Raw genomic sequence first — 21,492 nt, forward strand, 5'->3', positions numbered from 1 at the left:
AAATCTGTCTTTGCTCAAAACATAATAATGGATCAAAATCAATGTTGTTATGAATTATTGACCTATTCAAGGCTCCAATTACTTTAGATCAAATATTGCACTTTGTATTTTTATTTTTGGGGAAAATATTGCATATTTTGTATTTATTTTTCTTCTTTAAATCTGTCTTTGCTCAAAACATAATAATGGATCAAAATCAATGTTGTTATGAATTATTGACCTATTCAAGGCTCCAATTACTTTAGATCAAATATTCCACTTTGGATTTATTTTGGGGGAAAATATTGCATATTTTGTGGGGTTTTTTCTTTAAATCTGTCTTTGCTCAAAACATAATAATGAATCAAAATCAATGTTGTTATGCACTATTGACCTATTGAAGGCTCCAATTACTTTAGATCAAATATTCCACTTTGGATTTATTTTAGGGAAAATATTGCATATTTTGTCGTTTTTTTTTCTTTAAATCTGTCATTGCTCAAAACATAATAATGAATCAAAAGCAATGTTGTTATGAATTATTGACCTATTGAAGGCTTCAATTACTTTAGATCAAATATTCCACTTTGGATTTATTTTTGGGGAAAATATAGCTTTTTTTTCCCTTTAAATCTGTCTTTGCTCAAAAAATAATAATGAATCAAAATCAATGTTGTTATGAAATATTGACCTATTGAAGGCTCCAATTACTTTAGATCAAATATTCCACTTTGAAATATTTTTAGGGCAAATATTGCATATTTTGTGGGGTTTTTTCTTTAAATCTGTCATTTCTCAAAACATAATAATTAATCAAAATCAGTGTTGTTATGAATTATTGACCTATTGAATTCTCCAATTACTTTAGATCAAATATTGCACTTTGTATTTATTTTTGGGGAAAATATTGCATATTTTGTATTTATTTTTCTTCTTTAAATCTGTCTTTGCTCAAAACATAATAATGGATCAAAATCAATGTTGTTATGAATTATTGACCTATTCAAGGCTCCAATTACTTCAGATCAAATATTCCACTTTGGATTTATTTTGGGGGGAAATATTGCATATTTTGTGGGGGGGTTTCTTTAAATCGGTCTTTGCTCAAAACATAATAATGAATCAAAATCAATGTTGTTATGCACTATTGACCTATTGAAGGCTCAAATTACTTTAGATCAAATATTCCACTTTGGATTTATTTTGGGGGAATATATTGCATTTTTTTTTTTTTTTTCCTTTAAATCTGTCTTTGCTCAAAACATAATAATGGATCAAAATCAATGATGTTATGAATTATTGACCTATTGAATTAATGGTGAATATCTTACTAATTTGCATGTTAATAAGGCCATGCAGAATAGGGCATTAATAAGTACTTAATAATGACTAATTAAGAGCCGATATGTTACTAATTTAAAATTAGTAACATATTGGCTTGTAATTAGTCATTATTAAGTACTTATTAATGCCCTATTCTGCATGGCCTTATTAACATGCAAATTAGTAAGATATTCACCATTAATTCGTTGCTTATTAACATGCAAATTAGTAACATATTGGCTCTCAATTAGTAATTATTAAGTACTTATTAATGCCCTATTCTGCATAGCCTTTATCAACATGCAAATTAGTAACATATTCACCATTAATTAGTTGCTTATTAACATGCAATTACTAATTTGCATGTTAATAAGCAACTAATTAATGGTGAATGTGTCCCCCATACTTAAGTGTTACCAAAAAAACATTAGATTGAAGGACATTTTTATGACATTTACCAAACTTGAGGGATTAAAAAATATATATTTCATTTGCATATATTTTAATGGTTTTGAAAATGATAAATATCAAAACAGCCTCCACTGCTTTGTTTTCTTTAGTGGAAAAAGTTTGGACACCCCTGCTTTTAACACACCACAAACATGAGCAACCCAGTCACGTGATGTCCCCGCCCATCACCACGCCCACATCCAATCACAGACCGCTAACGGAATCATGCCTGCATTTCTATTGGCTCGTTCGCCCGTCAGTCACTTCCAGCTGTCAGATTCAGAAGCCGTGCTTGCTTTCGCCTCCCGGAGACAACCAACCTTGAAGGAGCCTTCGTGTACAAAAATGGTCGTTTAAGTGACAAAGGTACGCGGTATTTGTTGTAAAGTAAAGTATTTCAGGACCGTTTGAGTGGTAAAATCAAGATACATGTCCGTTGTCGACGTCGGAAGGCTGGACGTGCCCGGATGTTTTTAGCATGCTAATGCTAGCCTTTGCTACATCCATGCTAGCATGACTTCTATATACTTTTCACTTTAACTGTTTCCGTTTCCGGTTTTAGTATTCGACTTTCTCTTCATTTCGCCTCCTTCAGCGTGCCATCATCACCTGGCCCAGCCCAGCCGTCACCATGGAGACCGCCTCCAGCTACGTGCTCATCCACGGGAAGAACGTCTCCCACAGCACCGTGGCGGTCTCCGCCGCCGCCGCCGGTGCCCACATGTCCATCGACAAGCTCTTCCCCGCCCTGCTGGAGTGCTTCGGCATCATCCTGTGCGGATACATAGCCGGCAGGTGGGTGGGTGCCCATTTCATACAGAATGGAGCTTCCGCTACTTTGGGGGGCGTGGCATCGCAGGGGGTGTCCAAAGTGCGGCCCGGAGCTAATTTTGTAACGTCCCGTTTACATTCTAATATTAGCATGCTAATGTTGGTATTTAAGTTAGTGTAACCGAGGGTTTATATATGTCGCCTATACGGTATAAAACTACAAAATAATAAACACGGAGTCTCCAGTTCACACGAGGACCCTTTATTTACCTTCTTTCCAAAACCTCCGCTCCACTTCAACAACGTGACCTCACTTCCGCTCTTAGCGCCTTCAAAATAAGAGCTCAAGGCATATACTGTATGACAGCGTATAACAGGAACTTAACATCACCAAGAGGAAAGCCCATAAAAATAGGTTACATACCTCCCCTCCTACAAAAAGAAACGTCCTCGTTTCAACACCATAACAGAATAAGTGCAAAAATAACACAGGCAGTAAAAAAAACACAGGAGTTAACACACACACACAAAAAAATATATATGCATGTTCCCCTCACACCACTGCAGTCAGGCCCGGTCCTAACCAATCTGGCGCCCTAGGCAAGATTTTAGGTGGCGCCCCCCCACATCGGCACTGAAGTGTATATACTCACAAGAAACTGAATAGCTTTGTCTTTAACCTTTTTTTTTTACTTACAACTATACCTAATATATAAAGGGGTGGAAAAGTGACTATTACCTGCAGGGCAAACATTAGCTAACCAGAAGGCAATAACAATGTAAACAAAAAACACCTGCTTAAAAGATCTAATACAAATGTCCCTGAGGAATGTAAGGTGGGAGTACTGTAATTACCTAACGTTACATTATTATTTTCCATAACAATTTAGCCCCCTCCACAATATTAACCCGACGTTAAAACAGAACTAGCTATTTATTGATTAGCAATTGCCGAATCATGTAACATTAGCTTAATGCTAAAAAGCCAGCTACTATCACATTCTGTAACAGACAAATAATTTCATGTAGGCTAACGTTACCTACCTGCTACCTCTGTCTTTACTCGTTTCTCCTCCTCTTCTTTTCTCTTTTTTCTTCCCTGGGCACCTGACAGTTTTGGCCGTTTTGACATCTTGTGTTGATTTTTTGATGTGGTGACGTCCAAAAAGAGTCATGATACGGGAAGGGAGGGTGTGCACCGTGCGGGGGGTCGTAATGTTGTAACAAATAATATTTCTATTAAATAGGCTTTACTTTGCATTTTAATTAACGTGGGATTATTTTTTGTATTTAGAAATAATAGTACCAACTTTTTTTTTTTTTTTTTTTCTCCAACATTTGTGGCACTGGCGTGGCGCCCCCTGATGGACGGCGCCCTTAGCATTTGCCTATACGGCCTATGCCACGGGCCGGCCCTGACTGCAGTCACGCATGCCACACTATTCCCACGTACACCAGAAAATTCTGATACACCATAGCATCCCGACATACTATACACATATGAAACGTGCCATCACAGTAAGAACATGTTAAGTGACCTTGACAACCTTTAACCGAAAGCCCAACTTTTGTTTAATTTTCCTTCTATTTCTAAACAGCTAACCAAAAGTGACAAAGTCCTCAAAACGAACTGGTAGCCTCACATTCCTCCCAGAACGAGAAACAGTCTGTAGTGGCTCTAGGGTGCCTGTAATCTGAACAGTCCCTGTGTCACCAGAGATCAGCGGCTCGTCAGCCCTAGCACCCCCTTCTGGCGACCCCTCGTCCAGCACTGAGGGAGCCTGACTAGGAGAAGCAGACAGGCCATTTGAAAAACCAGCAGCCCTCGGTAGTGTGTATGGTTTCAGTCTATCATAATGGACGACCTGCCCCCGTCCATCAAACTCCAAAGGGTTGTCAATATGATAGGTGAGTCCAGGTTCCCCTTGAGAGTCCAACACAGACAGGACCCTGTAGGGCCCCTTCCAGTGGGGAGCAAGTTTCATCCTGTCCTCTGTCGGATTACGTAGCCAAACCAGATCCCACCGCTGCCACCAATGTAACCGAGGGTTTATATATGTCACCTATACGGTATAAAACTACAAAATAATAAACACGGAGTCTCCAGTTCACACGAGGACCCTTTATTTACCTTCTTTCCAAAACCTCCGCTCCACTTCAACAACGTGACCTCACTTCCGCTCTTAGCGCCTTCAAAATAAGAGCTCAAGGCATATACTGTATGACAGCGTATAACAGGAACTTAACATCACCAAGAGGAAAGCCCATAAAAATAGGTTACATACCTCTCCTCCTACAAAAAGAAACGTCCTCGTTTCAACACCATAACAGAATAAGTGCAAAAATAACACAGGCAGTAAAAAAAACACAGGAGTTAACACACACACACAAAAAAATATATATGCATGTTCCCCTCACACCACTGCAGTCAGGCCCGGTCCTAACCAATCTGGCGCCCTAGGCAAGATTTTAGGTGGCGCCCCCCCACATCGGCACTGAAGTGTATATACTCACAAGAAACTGAATAGCTTTGTCTTTGACCTTTTTTTTTTTACTTACAACTATACCTAATATATAAAGGGGTGGAAAAGTGACTATTACCTGCAGGGCAAACATTAGCTAACCAGAAGGCAATAACAATGTAAACAAAAAACACCTGCTTAAAAGATCTAATACAAATGTCCCTGAGGAATGTAAGGTGGGAGTACTGTAATTACCTAACGTTACATTATTATTTTCCATAACAATTTAGCCCCCTCCACAATATTAACCCGACGTTAAAACAGAACTAGCTATTTATTGATTAGCAATTGCCGAATCATGTAACATTAGCTTAATGCTAAAAAGCCAGCTACTATCACATTCTGTAACAGACAAATAATTTCATGTAGGCTAACGTTACCTACCTGCTACCTCTGTCTTTACTCGTTTCTCCTCCTCTTCTTTTCTCTTTTTTCTTCCCTGGGCACCTGACAGTTTTGGCCGTTTTGACATCTTGTGTTGATTTTTTGATGTGGTGACGTCCAAAAAGAGTCATGATACGGGAAGGGAGGGGGTGCACCGTGCGGGGGGGGCGTAATGTTGTAACAAATAATATTTCTATTAAATAGGCTTTACTTTGCATTTTAATTAACGTGGGATTATTTTTTGTATTTAGAAATAATAGTACCAACTTTTTTTTTTTTTTTTTTCTCCAACATTTGTGGCACTGGCGTGGCGCCCCCTGATGGACGGCGCCCTTAGCATTTGCCTATACGGCCTATGCCACGGGCCGGCCCTGACTGCAGTCACGCATGCCACACTATTACCACGTACACCAGAAAATTCTGATACACCATAGCATCCCGACATACTATACACATATGAAACGTGCCATCACAGTAAGAACATGTTAAGTGACCTTGACAACCTTTAACCGAAAGCCCAACTTTTGTTTAATTTTCCTTCTATTTCTAAACAGCTAACCAAAAGTGACAAAGTCCTCGAAACGAACTGGTAGCCTCACATTCCTCCCAGAACGAGAAACAGTCCGTAGTGGCTCTCTGGTGCCTGTTATCTGAACAGTCCCTGTGTCACCAGAGATCAGCGGCTCGTCAGCCCTAGCACCCCCTTCTGGCGACCCCTCGTCCAGCACTGAGGGAGCCTGACTAGGAGAAGCAGACAGGCCATTTGAAAAACCAGCAGCCCTCGGTAGTGTGTATGGTTTCAGTCTATCATAATGGACGACCTGCCCCCGTCCATCAAACTCCAAAGGGTTGTCAATATGATAGGTGAGTCCAGGTTCCCCTTGAGAGTCCAACACAGACAGGACCCTGTAGGGCCCCTTCCAGTGGGGAGCAAGTTTCATCCTGTCCTCTGTCGGATTACGTAGCCAAACCAGATCCCACCGCTGCCACCAATGTAACCGAGGGTTTATATATGTCGCCTATACGGTATAAAATTACAAAATAATAAACACGGAGTCTCCAGTTCACACGAGGACCCTTTATTTACCTTCTTTCCAAAACCTCCGCTCCACTTCAACAACGTGACCTCACTTCCGCTCTTAGCGCCTTCAAAATAAGAGCTCAAGGCATATACTGTATGACAGCGTATAACAGGAACTTAACATCACCAAGAGGAAAGCCCATAAAAATAGGTTACATTAGTTTTTTTTTTTTTAGATAATTTTATAGGTATTCACCATACTTGCCCACCTTGAGACCTCCGATTTCGGAAGGTGGGGGGTAATGTGTCGTTCGCGAACGATTCGTTCGAACGAACGAATCTTTTGAGTGAACGTACTGAACCGAATCACTTCATGAACTGATTCGTTCCTTTCTCAGTTCAGTTGAGCTCCGCCGCGACCATGCCGATATGAGTGGAACTGGCGCATTCTGTGACTCACTGAACCCTCGACGTCGGCGAACAACACAGCCAGCTACTCATCATGGGGGCGGGGGGAGGGACTGAGCGAACGATTCGTTCACCGCGGATTAACGACATGAATCACTCAGTGAACGACAACGCTCTCGCTCTCTGCTCTGCTTGCCCCAATGCCGCGAGTGATTCTCCTCCCGTCGCGGAGATATGTTTCATGCCATTGGCATCCGTTCTCCATTCATTCTCCAAGCTAACGGCCAATGTTGACTCAAGCCACATGAAAACAAACACACACACACGCCCCGTCCCCATTATCTCAACACATAAAGTTATGAGAGTAGAGGAGACAGGGCAAGGCTGAGCAGCAGCGACGCGAGGAGGAGGGGTGGGGGGTAAAGTGTAGGGCAGGCTGTTTGAGAAGATTTAAAATAAAAATAATAACTAATGTATGTACATATACATAGACTATTATTTATCTTGATTTTTATATTATTTAAGCTATTTATTTTCTTTTTTATTGCATATTTAAGTTGATATTTCCATTTTTATATTTTTAAATGTTCTAATTTAAAACATTTGTATGCTCGTACAACACTTTTAAAACCTTTTAGCATATCTATATGTGGAATTAAATTATGGAATGGATTAACCAATAAATAAAACAAAGCACCAATATGATTCAGTTTATGTGACTGTTCAAATTACAAGTGTTCACAAAGTACACAGAACAAGAATTATGATGAACATCTTGAACCCTTTTTTCCCTTTTTTATTGAGACAATTATTATTTATGTATTTAATATTAGTTTGCTTACTATTGTATATTATTTATTTGTTCACTGTTCTGTTACAGAGAACAACAAAATTGGAAAAAATTGCAATGGTATTAAAAGGGGTAGGATTAAATAAGCTCTGCTTCTTCCTACTCCTTTTTGGATGTGCTGTAATGAAACAACTGGAAATGTGTGATTACATTGCATGTTCGAAATAAACTGAAACTGAACTAAACGTAGGCTACAGAACATTTAGTTTTTATGTTGGCATTTCTGGCTCTTAATTTATTTGTTTTATTTTGAAGGTATTTATTTTCTTTTTGTTTGCATATTTAAGTTTACATTTTCTTTGCTACAGAACATTTAGTTTTTATGTTGGCATTCGTTAAGGGTTTCTTGATTTAATATTTGTTTTTGCACTAAACAAACAAGGCCTATTTATTTAACTGTTGATTGCAAGCATTTTAGTAGGCTATAACTATTTTTTTTATTTCCCACTTTTATTTATTTCTTATTTTCATTTCAGTGCAATAAAACATATTTAACAACAGGACTCGCGAACCTACTGACACAGAGAACTGACTGTGTCGCGGAGGAGGACGTCACATTGAGGCTCTCGTTCAGTCACTGTGCGTGTCGTTCATTGGGTGCTGAGGGCTTGTGTCGTTCGCGAACTGACACACACCGAGATCTGCCGCTGGGGAATCTGTTACTGACTGACTCGTGATTCGCCGACCTGCACACAGAACTGCTGCTGCAGAAGTGATTCGGTGATTCGGTGAACACATTTTTTGAACGAATCAATTTAAGGAACTGATTCTAGTGATTCAGTACAGTCAAAAGAACTGCCGATCCCATCACTAGTGGGGGGTGGGGGGATTGGTCGGGGGTGGGGCGGGGGGCGTGGTTGGGGGCGTGGTTAAGAGGGGAGGAGTATATTTACAGCTAGAATTCACCAAGTCAAGTATTTCATATACTGTAAATATATATATATATATATATATATTAGGGCTGCAACTAACGATTAATTTGATAATCGATTAATCTGTCGATTATTACTTCGAGTAATAATCGGGTAAAAGAGACAAACTACATTTCTATCCTTTCCAGTATTTTATTGAAAAAAAACCAGCATACTGGCGCCATGTTCTTTCAACTTGCCAAATAAAACAAGGGAAATGTTACAAAAATGCACACTTTTGACACCCCTGCTATAGATAATAAAAAATGTAATCTGATAAATGTATCGATAAAAAGCAGAGCCTGACGACGCATGCGTATTTATCACAACTCTCTCGTCTCTCCCCCTCCCTCACGAATGCTGCTGCACTCACAATTTGTTGTTTTTAATCTTCTTAACCTTGAACGTACATTGAAAATACACGCAACCCTAACTCAAAATGCCGGACATTTGAGGCATTTAAGAAACACCGCCCGACAGCCCCGCAAAAGATGACATGTCCGGTGAAAAGAGGACGTATGGTCAGGACGCAGCGATCGGTTTCACATCCGGTGAAACCGATCGCTGCTAGTCCTCTTTTGCTAACATGCTAGCAGCTAACGGGCTACGTATAGACTGACCATACGTCCTCTTTTCACCGGACATGTCATCTTTGGCGGGGCTGTCAGGGCGGAGTTTCATAAACGCCTAAAATGTCCGGCATTTTGAGTATTGTTTACACAATGTGCAGTATGCTACTTAATATGTCCGTGTGGAAGCTCGTTCGGTACACTTCCGCACCGAAGCAAAACCCCGTGCCGAAACGGTTCGATACAAATCCACGTACCGTTACACCCCTACTATTTTGATTATTGTTTCTCAGATGTTTGTAAATGTTGCAGTTCATAAATAAAAGTAAAAAAAATAAATAAAAAAAACGTAGCCTCCGCGCATGCGCATAGCATACATCCAACGAATCGATGACTAAATTAATCGCCAACTATTTTTATAATCGATTTTAATCGATTTAATCGATTAGTTGTTGCAGCCCCAATATATACAGGTAAAAGCCAGTAAATTAGAATATTTTGAAAAACTTGATTTATTTCAGTAATTGCATTCAAAAGGTGTAACTTGTACATTATATTTATTCATTGCACACAGACTGATGCATTCAAATGTTTATTTCATTTAATTTTGATGATTTGAAGTGGCAACAAATGAAAATCCAAAATTCCGTGTGTCACAAAATTAGAATATTACTTAAGGCTAATACAAAAAAGGGATTTTTAGAAATGTTGGCCAACTGAAAAGTATGAAAATGAAAAATATGAGCATGTACAATACTCAATACTTGGTTGGAGCTCCTTTTGCCTCAATTACTGCGTTAATGCGGCGTGGCATGGAGTCGATGAGTTTCTGGCACTGCTCAGGTGTTATGAGAGCCCAGGTTGCTCTGATAGTGGCCTTCAACTCTTCTGCGTTTTTGGGTCTGGCATTCTGCATCTTCCTTTTCACAATACCCCACAGATTTTCTATGGGGCTAAGGTCAGGGGAGTTGGCGGGCCAATTTAGAACAGAAATACCATGGTCCGTAAACCAGGCACGGGTAGATTTTGCGCTGTGTGCAGGCGCCAAGCCCTGTTGGAACTTGAAATCTCCATCTCCATAGAGCAGGTCAGCAGCAGGAAGCATGAAGTGCTCTAAAACTTGCTGGTAGACGGCTGCGTTGACCCTGGATCTCAGGAAACAGAGTGGACCGACACCAGCAGATGACATGGCACCCCAAACCATCACTGATGGTGGAAACTTTACACTAGACTTCAGGCAACGTGGATCCTGTGCCTCTCCTGTCTTCCTCCAGACTCTGGGACCTCGATTTCCAAAGGAAATGCAAAATTTCATCCGGAGTTCCTTAAGGCTCTGGATGCTGTGGGGCTGTCTTGATTGACAAGACTCTGCAGCATCGCGTGGACATCGGGGGCGGTACCTCTGGATTGGCAGACCGGGGTGGTGGTTCCTCTCTTTAAGAAGGGGAACCGGAGGGTGTGTTCTAACTATCGTGGGATCACACTCCTCAGCCTTCCCGGTAAGGTCTATTCAGGTGTACTGGAGAGGAGGCTACGCCGGATAGTCGAACCTCGGATTCAGGAGGAACAGTGTGGTTTTCGTCCTGGTCGTGGAACTGTGGACCAGCTCTATACTGATTCCCTCGTTCTACTGGGGGACTTCAATGCTCATGTTGGCAGCGACAGTGAAACCTGGAGAGGCGTGATTGGGAAGAATGGCTGCCCAGATCTGAACCCGAGCGCTGTTTTGTTATTGGACTTTTGTGCCCGTCACAGATTGTCCATAACGAACACCATGTTCAAACATAAGGGTGTCCATATGTGCACTTGGCACCAGGACACCCTAGGCCGCAGTTCCATGATCGACTTTGTAGTTGTGTCATCGGATTTGCGGCCTCATGTTTTGGACACTCGGGTGAAGAGAGGGGCGGAGCTTTCTACCGATCACCACCTGGTGGTGAGTTGGCTGCGATGGTGGGGGAGGATGCCGGACAGACCTGGCAGGCCCAAACGCATTGTGAGGGTTTGCTGGGAACGTCTGGCAGAGTCTCCTGTCAGAGAGAGTTTCAATTCCCACCTCCGGAAGAACTTTGAACATGTCACGAGGGAGGTGCTGGACATTGAGTCCGAATGGACCATGTTCCGCGCCTCTATTGTCGAGGCGGCTGATTGGAGCTGTGGCCGCAAGGTAGTTGGTGCTTGTCGTGGCGGTAATCCTAGAACCCGTTGGTGGACACCGGCGGTGAGGGATGCCGTCAAGCTGAAGAAGGAGTCCTATCGGGTTCTTTTGGCTCATAGGACTCTTGAGGCAGCGGACAGGTACCGACAGGCCAAGCGGTGTGCGGCTTCAGCGGTCGCAGAGGCAAAAACTCGGACATGGGAGGAGTTCGGGAAAGCCATGGAAAACGACTTCCGGACGGCTTTGAAGCAATTCTGGACCACCATCCGCCGCCTCAGGAAGGGGAAGCAGTGCACTATCAACACCGTGTATGGCGGGGATGGTGTTCTGCTGACCTCGACTGCGGATGTTGTGGATCGGTGGAGGGAATACTTCGAAGACCTCCTCAATCCCACCAACACGTCTTCCTATGAGGAAGCAGTGCCTGGGGAGTCTGTGGTGGGCTCTCCTATTTCTGGGGCTGAGGTTGCTGAGGTAGTTAAAAAGCTCCTCGGTGGCAAGGCCCCAGGGGTAGATGAGATCCGCCCGGAGTTCCTTAAGGCTCTGGATGCTGTGGGGCTGTCTTGATTGACAAGACTCTGCAGCATCGCGTGGACATCGGGGGCGGTACCTCTGGATTGGCAGACCGGGGTGGTGGTTCCTCTCTTTAAGAAGGGGAACCGGAGGGTGTGTTCTAACTATCGTGGGATCACACTCCTCAGCCTTCCCGGTAAGGTCTATTCAGGTGTACTGGAGAGGAGGCTACGCCGGATAGTCGAACCTCGGATTCAGGAGGAACAGTGTGGTTTTCGTCCTGGTCGTGGAACTGTGGACCAGCTCTATACTCTCGGCAGGGTCCTTGAGGGTGCATGTGAGTTTGCCCAACCAGTCTACATGTGTTTTGTGGACTTAGAGAAGGCATTCGACCGTGTCCCTCTGGAAGTCCTGTGGGGAGTGCTCAGAGAGTATGGGGTAACGGACTGTCTGATTGTGGCGGTCCGCTCCCTGTATGCTCGGTGCCAGAGCTTGGTCCGCATTGCCGGCAGTAAGTCGGACACTTTTCCAGTGAGGGTTGGACTCCGCCAAGGCTGCCCTTTGTCACCGATTCTGTTCATAACTTTTATGGACAGAATTTCTAGCCGCAGTCAAGGCGTTGAGGGGATTTGGTTTGGTGGCTGCAGGATTAGGTCTCTGCTTTTTGCAGATGATGTGGTCCTGATGGCTTCATCTGGCCAGGATCTTCAGCTCTCACTCGCAGCCGAGTGTGAAGCGACTGGGATGAGAATCAGCACCTCCAAGTCCGAGTCCATGGTTCTCGCCCGGAAAAGGGTGGAGTGCCATCTCCGGGTTGGGGAGGAGATCTTGCCCCAAGTGGAGGAGTTCAAGTACCTCGGAGTCTTGTTCACGAGTGAGGGAAGAGTGAATCGTGAGATCGACAGGCGGATCGGTGCGGCGTCTTCAGTAATGCGGACGCTGTATCGGTCCGTTGTGGTGAAGAAGGAGCTGAGCCGGAAGGCAAAGCTCTCAATTTACCGGTCAATCTACGTTCCCATCCTCACCTATGGTCATGAGCTTTGGGTTATGACCGAAAGGACAAGATCACGGGTACAAGCGGCCGAAATGAGTTTCCTCCGCCGGGTGGCGGGGCTCTCCCTTAGAGATAGGGTGAGAAGCTCTGCCATCCGGGAGGAGCTCCAAGTAAAGCCGCTGCTCCTCCACATCGAGAGGAGCCAGATGAGGTGGTTCGGGCATCTGGTCAGGATGCCACCCGAACGCCTCCCTAGGTAGGTGTTTAGGGCACGTCCGACCGGTAGGAGGCCGCGAGGAAGACCCAGGACACGTTGGGAAGACTATGTCTCCCGGTTGGCCTGGGAACGCCTCGGGGTCCCACAGGAAGAGCTGGACGAAGTGGCTGGGGAGAGGGAAGTCTGGGCTTCCCTGCTTAGGCTGCTGCCCCCGCGACCCGACCTCGGATAAGCGGAAGAAGATGGATGGATGGATGGATGGATATATATATATATATATATATATATATATATATATATATATATAAATACTTGACTTTCAGTGAATTCTAGCTATATATATATATATTTATTTTATTATATGTATATATAAGTAAAAGAAATACTTGAATTTCAGTGTTCATTTATTTACACATATACACACACACATAACACTCATCTACTCATTGTTGAGTTAAGGGTTGAATTGTCCATCCTTGTTCTATTCTCTGTCACTATTTTTCTAACCATGCTGAAGACCCTCTCTGATGATGCATTGCTGTGTGGCATGCACAAAAGTGCTTCCATCAAATGCACTAGAGTCTGGAATCTTCCATCTCTCCCTAGCATGGCCCAAAACCGGTCAATCTTTTCTTCCTGAGGAAGATCTTCACTGCCAAGCACTTGGTAGTCCACTACTTCTTCCCGGAGGCTATCCAGGTCCAATCGCAGCTGCGGCTTGGAACTTACAAGCGTATTTCTTCATCTTACTCGTCGTCGGCGTCGCCACGGCTGTATCTTCCTCGTTCTTCTGCTTCGTCTCCTTGTTGTGTGCGCAGTTGTGCACTGCACTCTCTAAAAGCCCTAGATGTTATTGTCACATATGCATGTACAGTAGATGGCAGTATTGTCCCGTTTAAGAGTGTCACAACATTGCTGTTTACGGCAAACGAACTGCTTTACGGTAGACGAAAACGTGACTGCTGTTGTTGTGTGTTGTTACCGCGCTGGGAGGACGTTAATGAAACTGCCTAACAATAAACCCACATAAGAAACCAAGAACTCGCCCTCGATCATTCTACAGTTATAACGTCATTGGGCAGGCACGCTGTTTATATTGTGGGAAAGCGGACGTGAATACAGGCTGTTCTCACTCAGGTCCGCATGGAGCTGGAGGGGGCGTGGCCGGGAGGGTTGGCAAGTATGGTATTCACCCTAGTCATATTTTTGTACTTGATGCATGCTAATGTTAGCATGCTAGCATTACACCTGTAAAATATGTCGGTACTTGACACGTTGCAGTTAGCATTTTAGCACACACACACACACACACACACACACACACACACACACACACACACACACACACACACACACACACGTATTGGTTATCATTTGGAATGGGGACCAAGTTTTTGATCATCACTTGTGGGGACCACCCTTTCTACAGGTTGTGGAGGCATAAAAAAAATGAGGTAAAATGGCCACTGCCCAGTTAACTCATACACGTCTTTAAATCTCTGGATTGATGAAGTACTGTATTTTTCGGAGTATAAGTCGCTCCGGAGTATGAGTCGCACAGGCCGAAAATGCATAATAAAGAAGGAAAAAAACATATATAAGTCGCATTTTTTCGGGAATTTTTTTGATAAAACCCAACACCAAGAATAGACATTTGAAAGGCAATTTAAAATAAATAAAGAATAGTGAACAACAGGCTGAATAAGTCTACGTTATATGAGGCATAAATAACCAACTGAGAACGTGCCTGGTATGTTAACGTAACATATTATGGTAAGAGTCATTCAAATAACTATAACATATAGAACATGCTATACGTTTACCAAACAATCTGTCACTCCTAATCGCTAAATCCCATGAAATCTTACGTCTAGTCTCTTACGTGAATGAGCTAAATAATATTATTTGATATTTTACGGTAATGTGTTAATAATTTCACACATAAGTCGGGGACCCTGGGGAAAAAGAGTTAATATGGTTCATGGGGACCAAATTTAAATAATTTTGCATGATTCACACAAATTTGTACGTGACTACTGAGGACCATTTAAAAAAAAAAAAAAAAAGTTCAAATTAAAAATGACATGATGCAAATGTCTCACACTCAAACCAACCAGTAAACATGTTTTATGGACCAAAGCTTAAAAATCACTTTGGCATCTTCAGAATGGATCTGACTATCATTTAAAAAAGGTTTCCCTTTAGGGGACCTGTTTTTTTGTCCCCATACCGTCAGAGGTCCCCTAAAGGTGACTGTGTAAACAGAGCGATGTCCCCGTTAAGTAAACATTGCCAGAACACACACACACACACACACACACACACACACACACACGCACACACACACACACACACACACACACACACACACACACACACACACACACACACACACACACCGACTATGGTTGTAGTACAAGTAGGGATGTCCGATAATGGCTTTTTGCCGATATCCGATATTCCGATATTGTCCAACTCTTTAATTACCGATTCCAATATCAACCGATACCGATATCAACCGATATATGCAGTCGTGGAATTAACACATTATTATGTCTAATTTGGACAACCAGGTATTGTGAAGATAAGGTACTTTTAAAAAAAAATAATAAAATAAAATAAATCAATTAAAAACATTTTCTTGAATAAAAAAGAAAGTAAAACAATATAAAAACAGTTACATAGAATCTAGTAATTAATGAAAATGAGTAAAATTAACTGTTAAAGGTTAGTACTATTAGTGGACCAGCAGTACGCACAATCATGTGTGCTTACGGACTGTATCCCTTGCAGACTGTATTGATATATAATGTAGGAACCAGAATATTAATAACAGAAAGAAACAACCCTTTTGTGTGAATGAGGGAGGTTTTTTGGGTTGGTGCACTAATTGTAAGTGTATCTTGTGTTTTCTATGTTGATTTAATTAAAAAAACAAACAAAAACAAAAACGATACCGATAATAAAAAAACGATACCGATAATTTCCGATATTACATTTTAACGCATTTATCGGCCGATAATATCGGCCTGCCGATCATCTCTAAGTACAAGTACTGTTGAAACCGGATGCCCTTGAGCTCACTTTTGAGCTTCATGGCAAAGGTTGTGAACACAGTACTTTATGTACATATGATTTCTTAATTTTTTTTTAATACGTTTTAAAAAAACAAAACAATTTCACATTGTCAATATGGGGTATTGTGTGTAGAATTTTGAGGGACTTTCTGGACGTAGATGTACTGACGTGTGTCCTGTCACCGCAGGGCTGATGTCATCCCCGAGAGCCAGGCAAAGGGTCTGGGCAACTTTGTGTCCAAATTCGCCCTCCCAGCTCTGCTTTTCAAGAACATGGTGCTGCTGGACTTTGGCGACGTCATTTGGTCGTTTCTGTGGAGCGTCCTGATTGCCAAGGTCGGGAATTTACACCAAATGAGGATGTCAAGAATGCACTTGACTTATATGCTGTGTGTGTGCTTGTGTGTGTAGGTGTCTGTGTTTGCACTGGTGTGTGTGCTCACGCTTATGGTGGCCAGTCCTGAAAACAGATACGGCAAAGCTGGTCTGTACGCCATCTTTGCTACTCAAAGCAATGACTTTGCACTGGGGTACCCTATAGGTGAGGCCCGCACAAACGCCACCATAAATACTTCCAAGTACACTCAGCTCTTACTCTCTTTGCCTGTATTTCCTGCAGTGGATGCTTTGTACCGCAGCACGTACCCAGAGTACCTGCAGTACATCTATCTGGTGGCCCCTGTGTCCCTCATGCTGCTCAATCCCATCGGATTTGCTCTCTGTGAGGTGCAGAGGTGGAGGCAGGCCGGCAACGCACAGCAAAGCTCTGCAGGAGTGATGGCGGTTGTGGTCCTACAGGTGCTGTCCCTGCAGTCCAATATCCCAATCAAGTGTACCACAAACATGGAGGACAATCTAGATCCGGGGGTCCAAACTTGTTCCACACATTTTTGATAGTTTTTATTTTCAAAACCAATACAACATAAATATATATTTGTATACCTTTTAGGGCTCCCCTCAAGTTAAAATAACTTTAAAAAGTTTAATGTAAATTTAAATAAAAATAAAAAATAAAAAAAACTTTAAAAATAACTTGAAAGTTTTTAAAGTTAGCCAGAATAAAAACTTCACACACTTTAAAGTTTAAAAAAAAAAAAAACTTTAATAACTGTAAAGTTAAAAAAAAAAAAAAAACAGAACTTTAAACACTTTAAAGTAAATTTTTTCTTAAAAATTCACTTTATATCGACAGACCTGAAGTTCATCAACTTCAGGTCTCTGTCAAAATAAAGTAAAAAAAAAAAAAGCTTTTAAACCCTAAATGTTGATTAAATTAAAAAAAGTTAATCTTTAAAAAAACAAAACAAAGAATAACAACTAATAATTATACGTTTTTAAAGTTGTCTTAAAAAAAAAAAAACTTCTGCAAAGTTAAATTATTTTTCTTAAAAATTTTAATATGTTTAAAGTTTATTTTAAAAAATAACTTCAAAAAGTTTTTTTTTTTAACATCACGTATATATCGACAGACCTGAAGTAGATCAACTTCAAGTCTATCTGTCGATATGGAGTTAGTGTTTTAAATTTGTTTTACGCTTTATGCCCTTTTTGTCAAAACCTTGTTATTTATGGCAAAATATGCAATATTTCCCCCAAGAATTTTTTTAAAGTGGAATATTTGATGTGAAGTAGTTAAAGCCTTATATAGGTCAATAATTCATAACAACATTGATTGACGATGATTAATTCATTATAATTTTTGAGCAATGACAGCTAAAAAAACAAAAGAAAAACACACAAAAATTATTAGGGATCCAAAAGGGGCTGCACTCATAAAAGTTTAAAACATACTGTGTAAGTCATACTTTTGTTTTTTTCAATGCTTAAATCGACTCCAGATCTATTTGTCGATTATAAGATTTCATCATTTACATTTTTTTTCTATTTTATGCCCTTTTTGTTAAAGCAAACTTTTTATATAAGGCAAAAACACAAAATAAGCTATATTTTCCCCCTCAAGAAATATTTCTTAGTATGAAGTCAACAGAGCCTTGAATTCATAACAACATTGATTTTGATTCATTATTATTATTTTTTTAGCAATGACAGCTTAAAAAAAACAGCCTGCATGGCAGCTTTGTGTTATTACAGTCAACATTACAATTTTCCCCCGTCACATTTCCCCCGTTTGCTCGTTTATTCCACTTTTTTATGTTTTTTTTTTTTTTAACAGTATTTTCAGAATGTGCCGTGGGCCGTCAGAAAATTAACCGCGGGCCGCACTTTGGACACCTCTGATCTAGATCAATGTGTGACAGTACATTGCAGTTCATTTGCTGCATACTGTGTCCTTCTTTCCCCTTTTTTCTAAATGATACTTATGATTGATTACATTTTATTGATTGAGTGAGGTGTGAACCCAGATGGAAGTTCCAGAAATGTGCATGCTAATAAAAGCTGTAACCCTCCAGGTGTTGAAGAATCCAATTGTGTTTATGGTGGTCGTCGGCATCGCCTCTCACTTCGCTCTGGGCCAGAGGATCCCTGCTGTGCTGTCCGACTTCATCGATGGCCTGGCCAACTCTTTCGGAGGGGCGGCCCTGTTCTACCTGGGCCTCACTATGGTTCGTCCGCTTAGGCCTAAGACTTGAACGCATAGGAAGTACAGGAAGACACCACATGACTCCATGTTTGTGTCGCAGGTGGGTCAGCTGAGGAAACTGACAAGAGATGCTGGAGTCGCTTTGATTCTCCTCATCACTGCCAAACTGTGAGTGACCAATGAATATCTGAGGGGATCTATCTCTTGGTTATTGTTTTTTTTAATAACAACTACTTTTAAATCCACTTTGTAGAGAAGTGGGGCAGAAGAAAAAAACACTAGGATATTTGGATAAATGCAAGATGGCATATCTCTAAGAAATGTATCAGTGAAGAAGTCTGACATATTGTACACGGTGTCCATTTTGGTACTGATTCAAACTGGGTGGTATTTTTTGAATGAGAGGCTTAACAAGTAACGATGCACTCTCTTAATTGGATATTAGTTCTTTAGCTCCAAAATCAACAACATTCATGATTTCAAAGATATAATAATGTGTATAAGGATGACCATGTTTTTCACATCCGATATTGGAGCCTTGAGTATTGGTTGATACCGATATTGATCCGATAATATAGTACTGGGCGATATGGCTGAAAACTGTATCATGATATCAGTGCTTTATATCGGTGTATATCGATAATTAGTGATATTTTTATGACTTATCGAGAAATAAGGACCAGGAGAAAACAATTATACACTGTAAATATCCTCTGATTATAATCCGTTCAGCTATCAAGGCAAAAAGGAAACACAAGCATAGAAAACACTCAATCAATGTCAACAAAATAGTAAAATCAAATTGAACACTTAACAATAAGCTCTGAAAATGAAGGTGCACAAATATGGAATACTGTGTGTATATATATATATATTAGGGCTGCAACTAACGATTAATTTGATAATCGATTAATCTGTCGATTATTACTTTGAATCGATTAATAATCGGATAAAAGAGACAAACTACATTTCTATCCTTTCCAGTATTTTTTGGAAAAAAAAACCAGCATACTGGCACCATACTTATTTTGATTATTGTTTCTCAGCTGTTTGTACATGTTGCAGTTTATAAATAAAGGTTTATAAAAATAAATAAATAAAAAATAAAAATAAATAAAAAATTGCCTCTGCGCATGGCATAGATCCAACGAATCAATGACTAAATTAATCGCCAACTATTTTTATAATCGATTTAATCGATTAGTTGTTGCAGCCCTAATATATATATATGTATATATATATATATATATATATATATATATATATATATATATATATATATATATATATATATATATATATATATATATATATATATATATATATATATCTATGTATATATATATATATGTGTGTGTATATATATCAGAATCAGAATCAGAATCAGAATCAGAATCAGCTTTATTGTTATTACGCAAGGTAACGAGATTGAGGCCATTCCATACAGTGCGATGTGTGCATGCTAGAAAAACAATGTGCAAATATATAAAAATATAAAAAATGTAGAAGTGCAATGAATATGGTGTGAAATGAATATATACATGAAAAAAACAAAAACAAAAACAGGGTGGTTGGTGGAATGGGTTATTGCACCGAAGAGAAGGCAGTTATGAGGGACAATGGGGCAGTCCGTTCAGGATGGTTATGGCCCTGGGGAAGAAGCTGTAATATATATATATATATATATATATATATATATATATATATATATATATATATATATACATATACATATATGTATGTATGTATGTATATACATATACATATATGTATGTATGTATATATATATATATATATATATATATATGTATATATATATATATATATATATATATATATATATATATATATATATGTGTGTGTACTCCTTTATGAGTGGGCCCTTTTTGGATTATTGACCTAATTACCAATTACTTTAATTCAAATATTTCACTTTGAATTTTGTTTTGGGGGGAAAATATTGCATCTTTTGTGTGTGTTTTTTTACCAGTTCCCAGAGAGCGAGTGCCTTTGTTCATGCAACCAAACTTACTTCGGTACTTCCGCTTTCTTCCAACGATGAAAAAACAAATATCGAATGTTTTAACGAACATATTTTTCATTGTATTTATCCAGATGCATATTGATATCGTTTTATCGCCCAGCCCTATTATACGACATACTTTTATTAATGTAGTGTGGAATGTTAGAAAAAAGGCTTGATCAAGTGAAGTGAGTCAAACAGAGAACAATGGTCGGTGTGAAAAACAATAACCTATTTATTATTAACCGTCTTTAATGGAACTATGCTGTTTTTTTAGTGGCACCTAGTGGCCACAATAATTCATGAAGTTGAGTTTAATGATGCGGACACATTTGTTACTGGAACTTTCTAATACACTCACTCCTTGGAGACGTTGTATGTGTGAGCAATATGTAACTATGTCTAAAGAATATGTAACTATTATTATTGTTCCCTAAATTAGCTCAGGAGTTATGTTCCATGGCGAGTGTTTTAACCCAACGTGTCCCCCTGATATAGAGGATTTTTGTCTGGATTTTTCGAAGTAGAAAACGTCTCCAGAATCATCGGAAATAACAATTTCTCCCCTCAGTCTGGTGATGCCGCTGGTGTGCAAGGACATGATGGACATTCTGGATGTGGGCGTCAACAGCACCAGCGCCAACCACACCAGCTTGACCAACTTTGCCTTCCTCTACGGCGTCTTCCCCACCGCGCCCAGCGTGGCCATCTATGCCGGACACTACAGCCTGGAACTGGAGGTGGTGAGTACTGCCAAGTCAAATATTCCCGTTATTGACA

General features: G+C 40.5%; 1 protein-coding gene across 4 annotated transcripts in view; it reads left to right on the forward strand.

Annotated features, from left to right (window-relative positions):
- Positions 1-1,744: 1,744 nt before the first annotated feature.
- gpr155b (G protein-coupled receptor 155b) overlaps positions 1,745-21,492 on the forward strand; it is a 29,498-nt gene continuing 9,750 nt past the window's right edge. The window contains exons 1-8 of one of the 4 annotated variants that reach the window (XM_061966457.1): positions 1,748-2,118; positions 2,348-2,547; positions 16,336-16,483; positions 16,559-16,688; positions 16,767-16,945; positions 18,559-18,711; positions 18,790-18,857; positions 21,284-21,455. In XM_061966457.1, coding sequence (XP_061822441.1) covers positions 2,384-2,547; positions 16,336-16,483; positions 16,559-16,688; positions 16,767-16,945; positions 18,559-18,711; positions 18,790-18,857; positions 21,284-21,455 — 1,014 coding nt within the window. In that variant the 5' untranslated portion in view covers positions 1,748-2,118; positions 2,348-2,383. Of the gene's footprint in view, positions 2,119-2,314; positions 2,548-16,335; positions 16,484-16,558; positions 16,946-18,558; positions 18,712-18,789; positions 18,858-21,283; positions 21,456-21,492 lie in introns of all 4 variants that reach the window. The other 3 variants (XM_061966465.1, XM_061966448.2, XM_061966439.1) reach the window with 3 other exon arrangements.

The sequence above is a fragment of the Nerophis lumbriciformis genome, linkage group LG02 (assembly GCF_033978685.3).
Source record: "Nerophis lumbriciformis linkage group LG02, RoL_Nlum_v2.1, whole genome shotgun sequence".
Lineage (NCBI taxonomy): Eukaryota > Metazoa > Chordata > Actinopteri > Syngnathiformes > Syngnathidae > Nerophis > Nerophis lumbriciformis.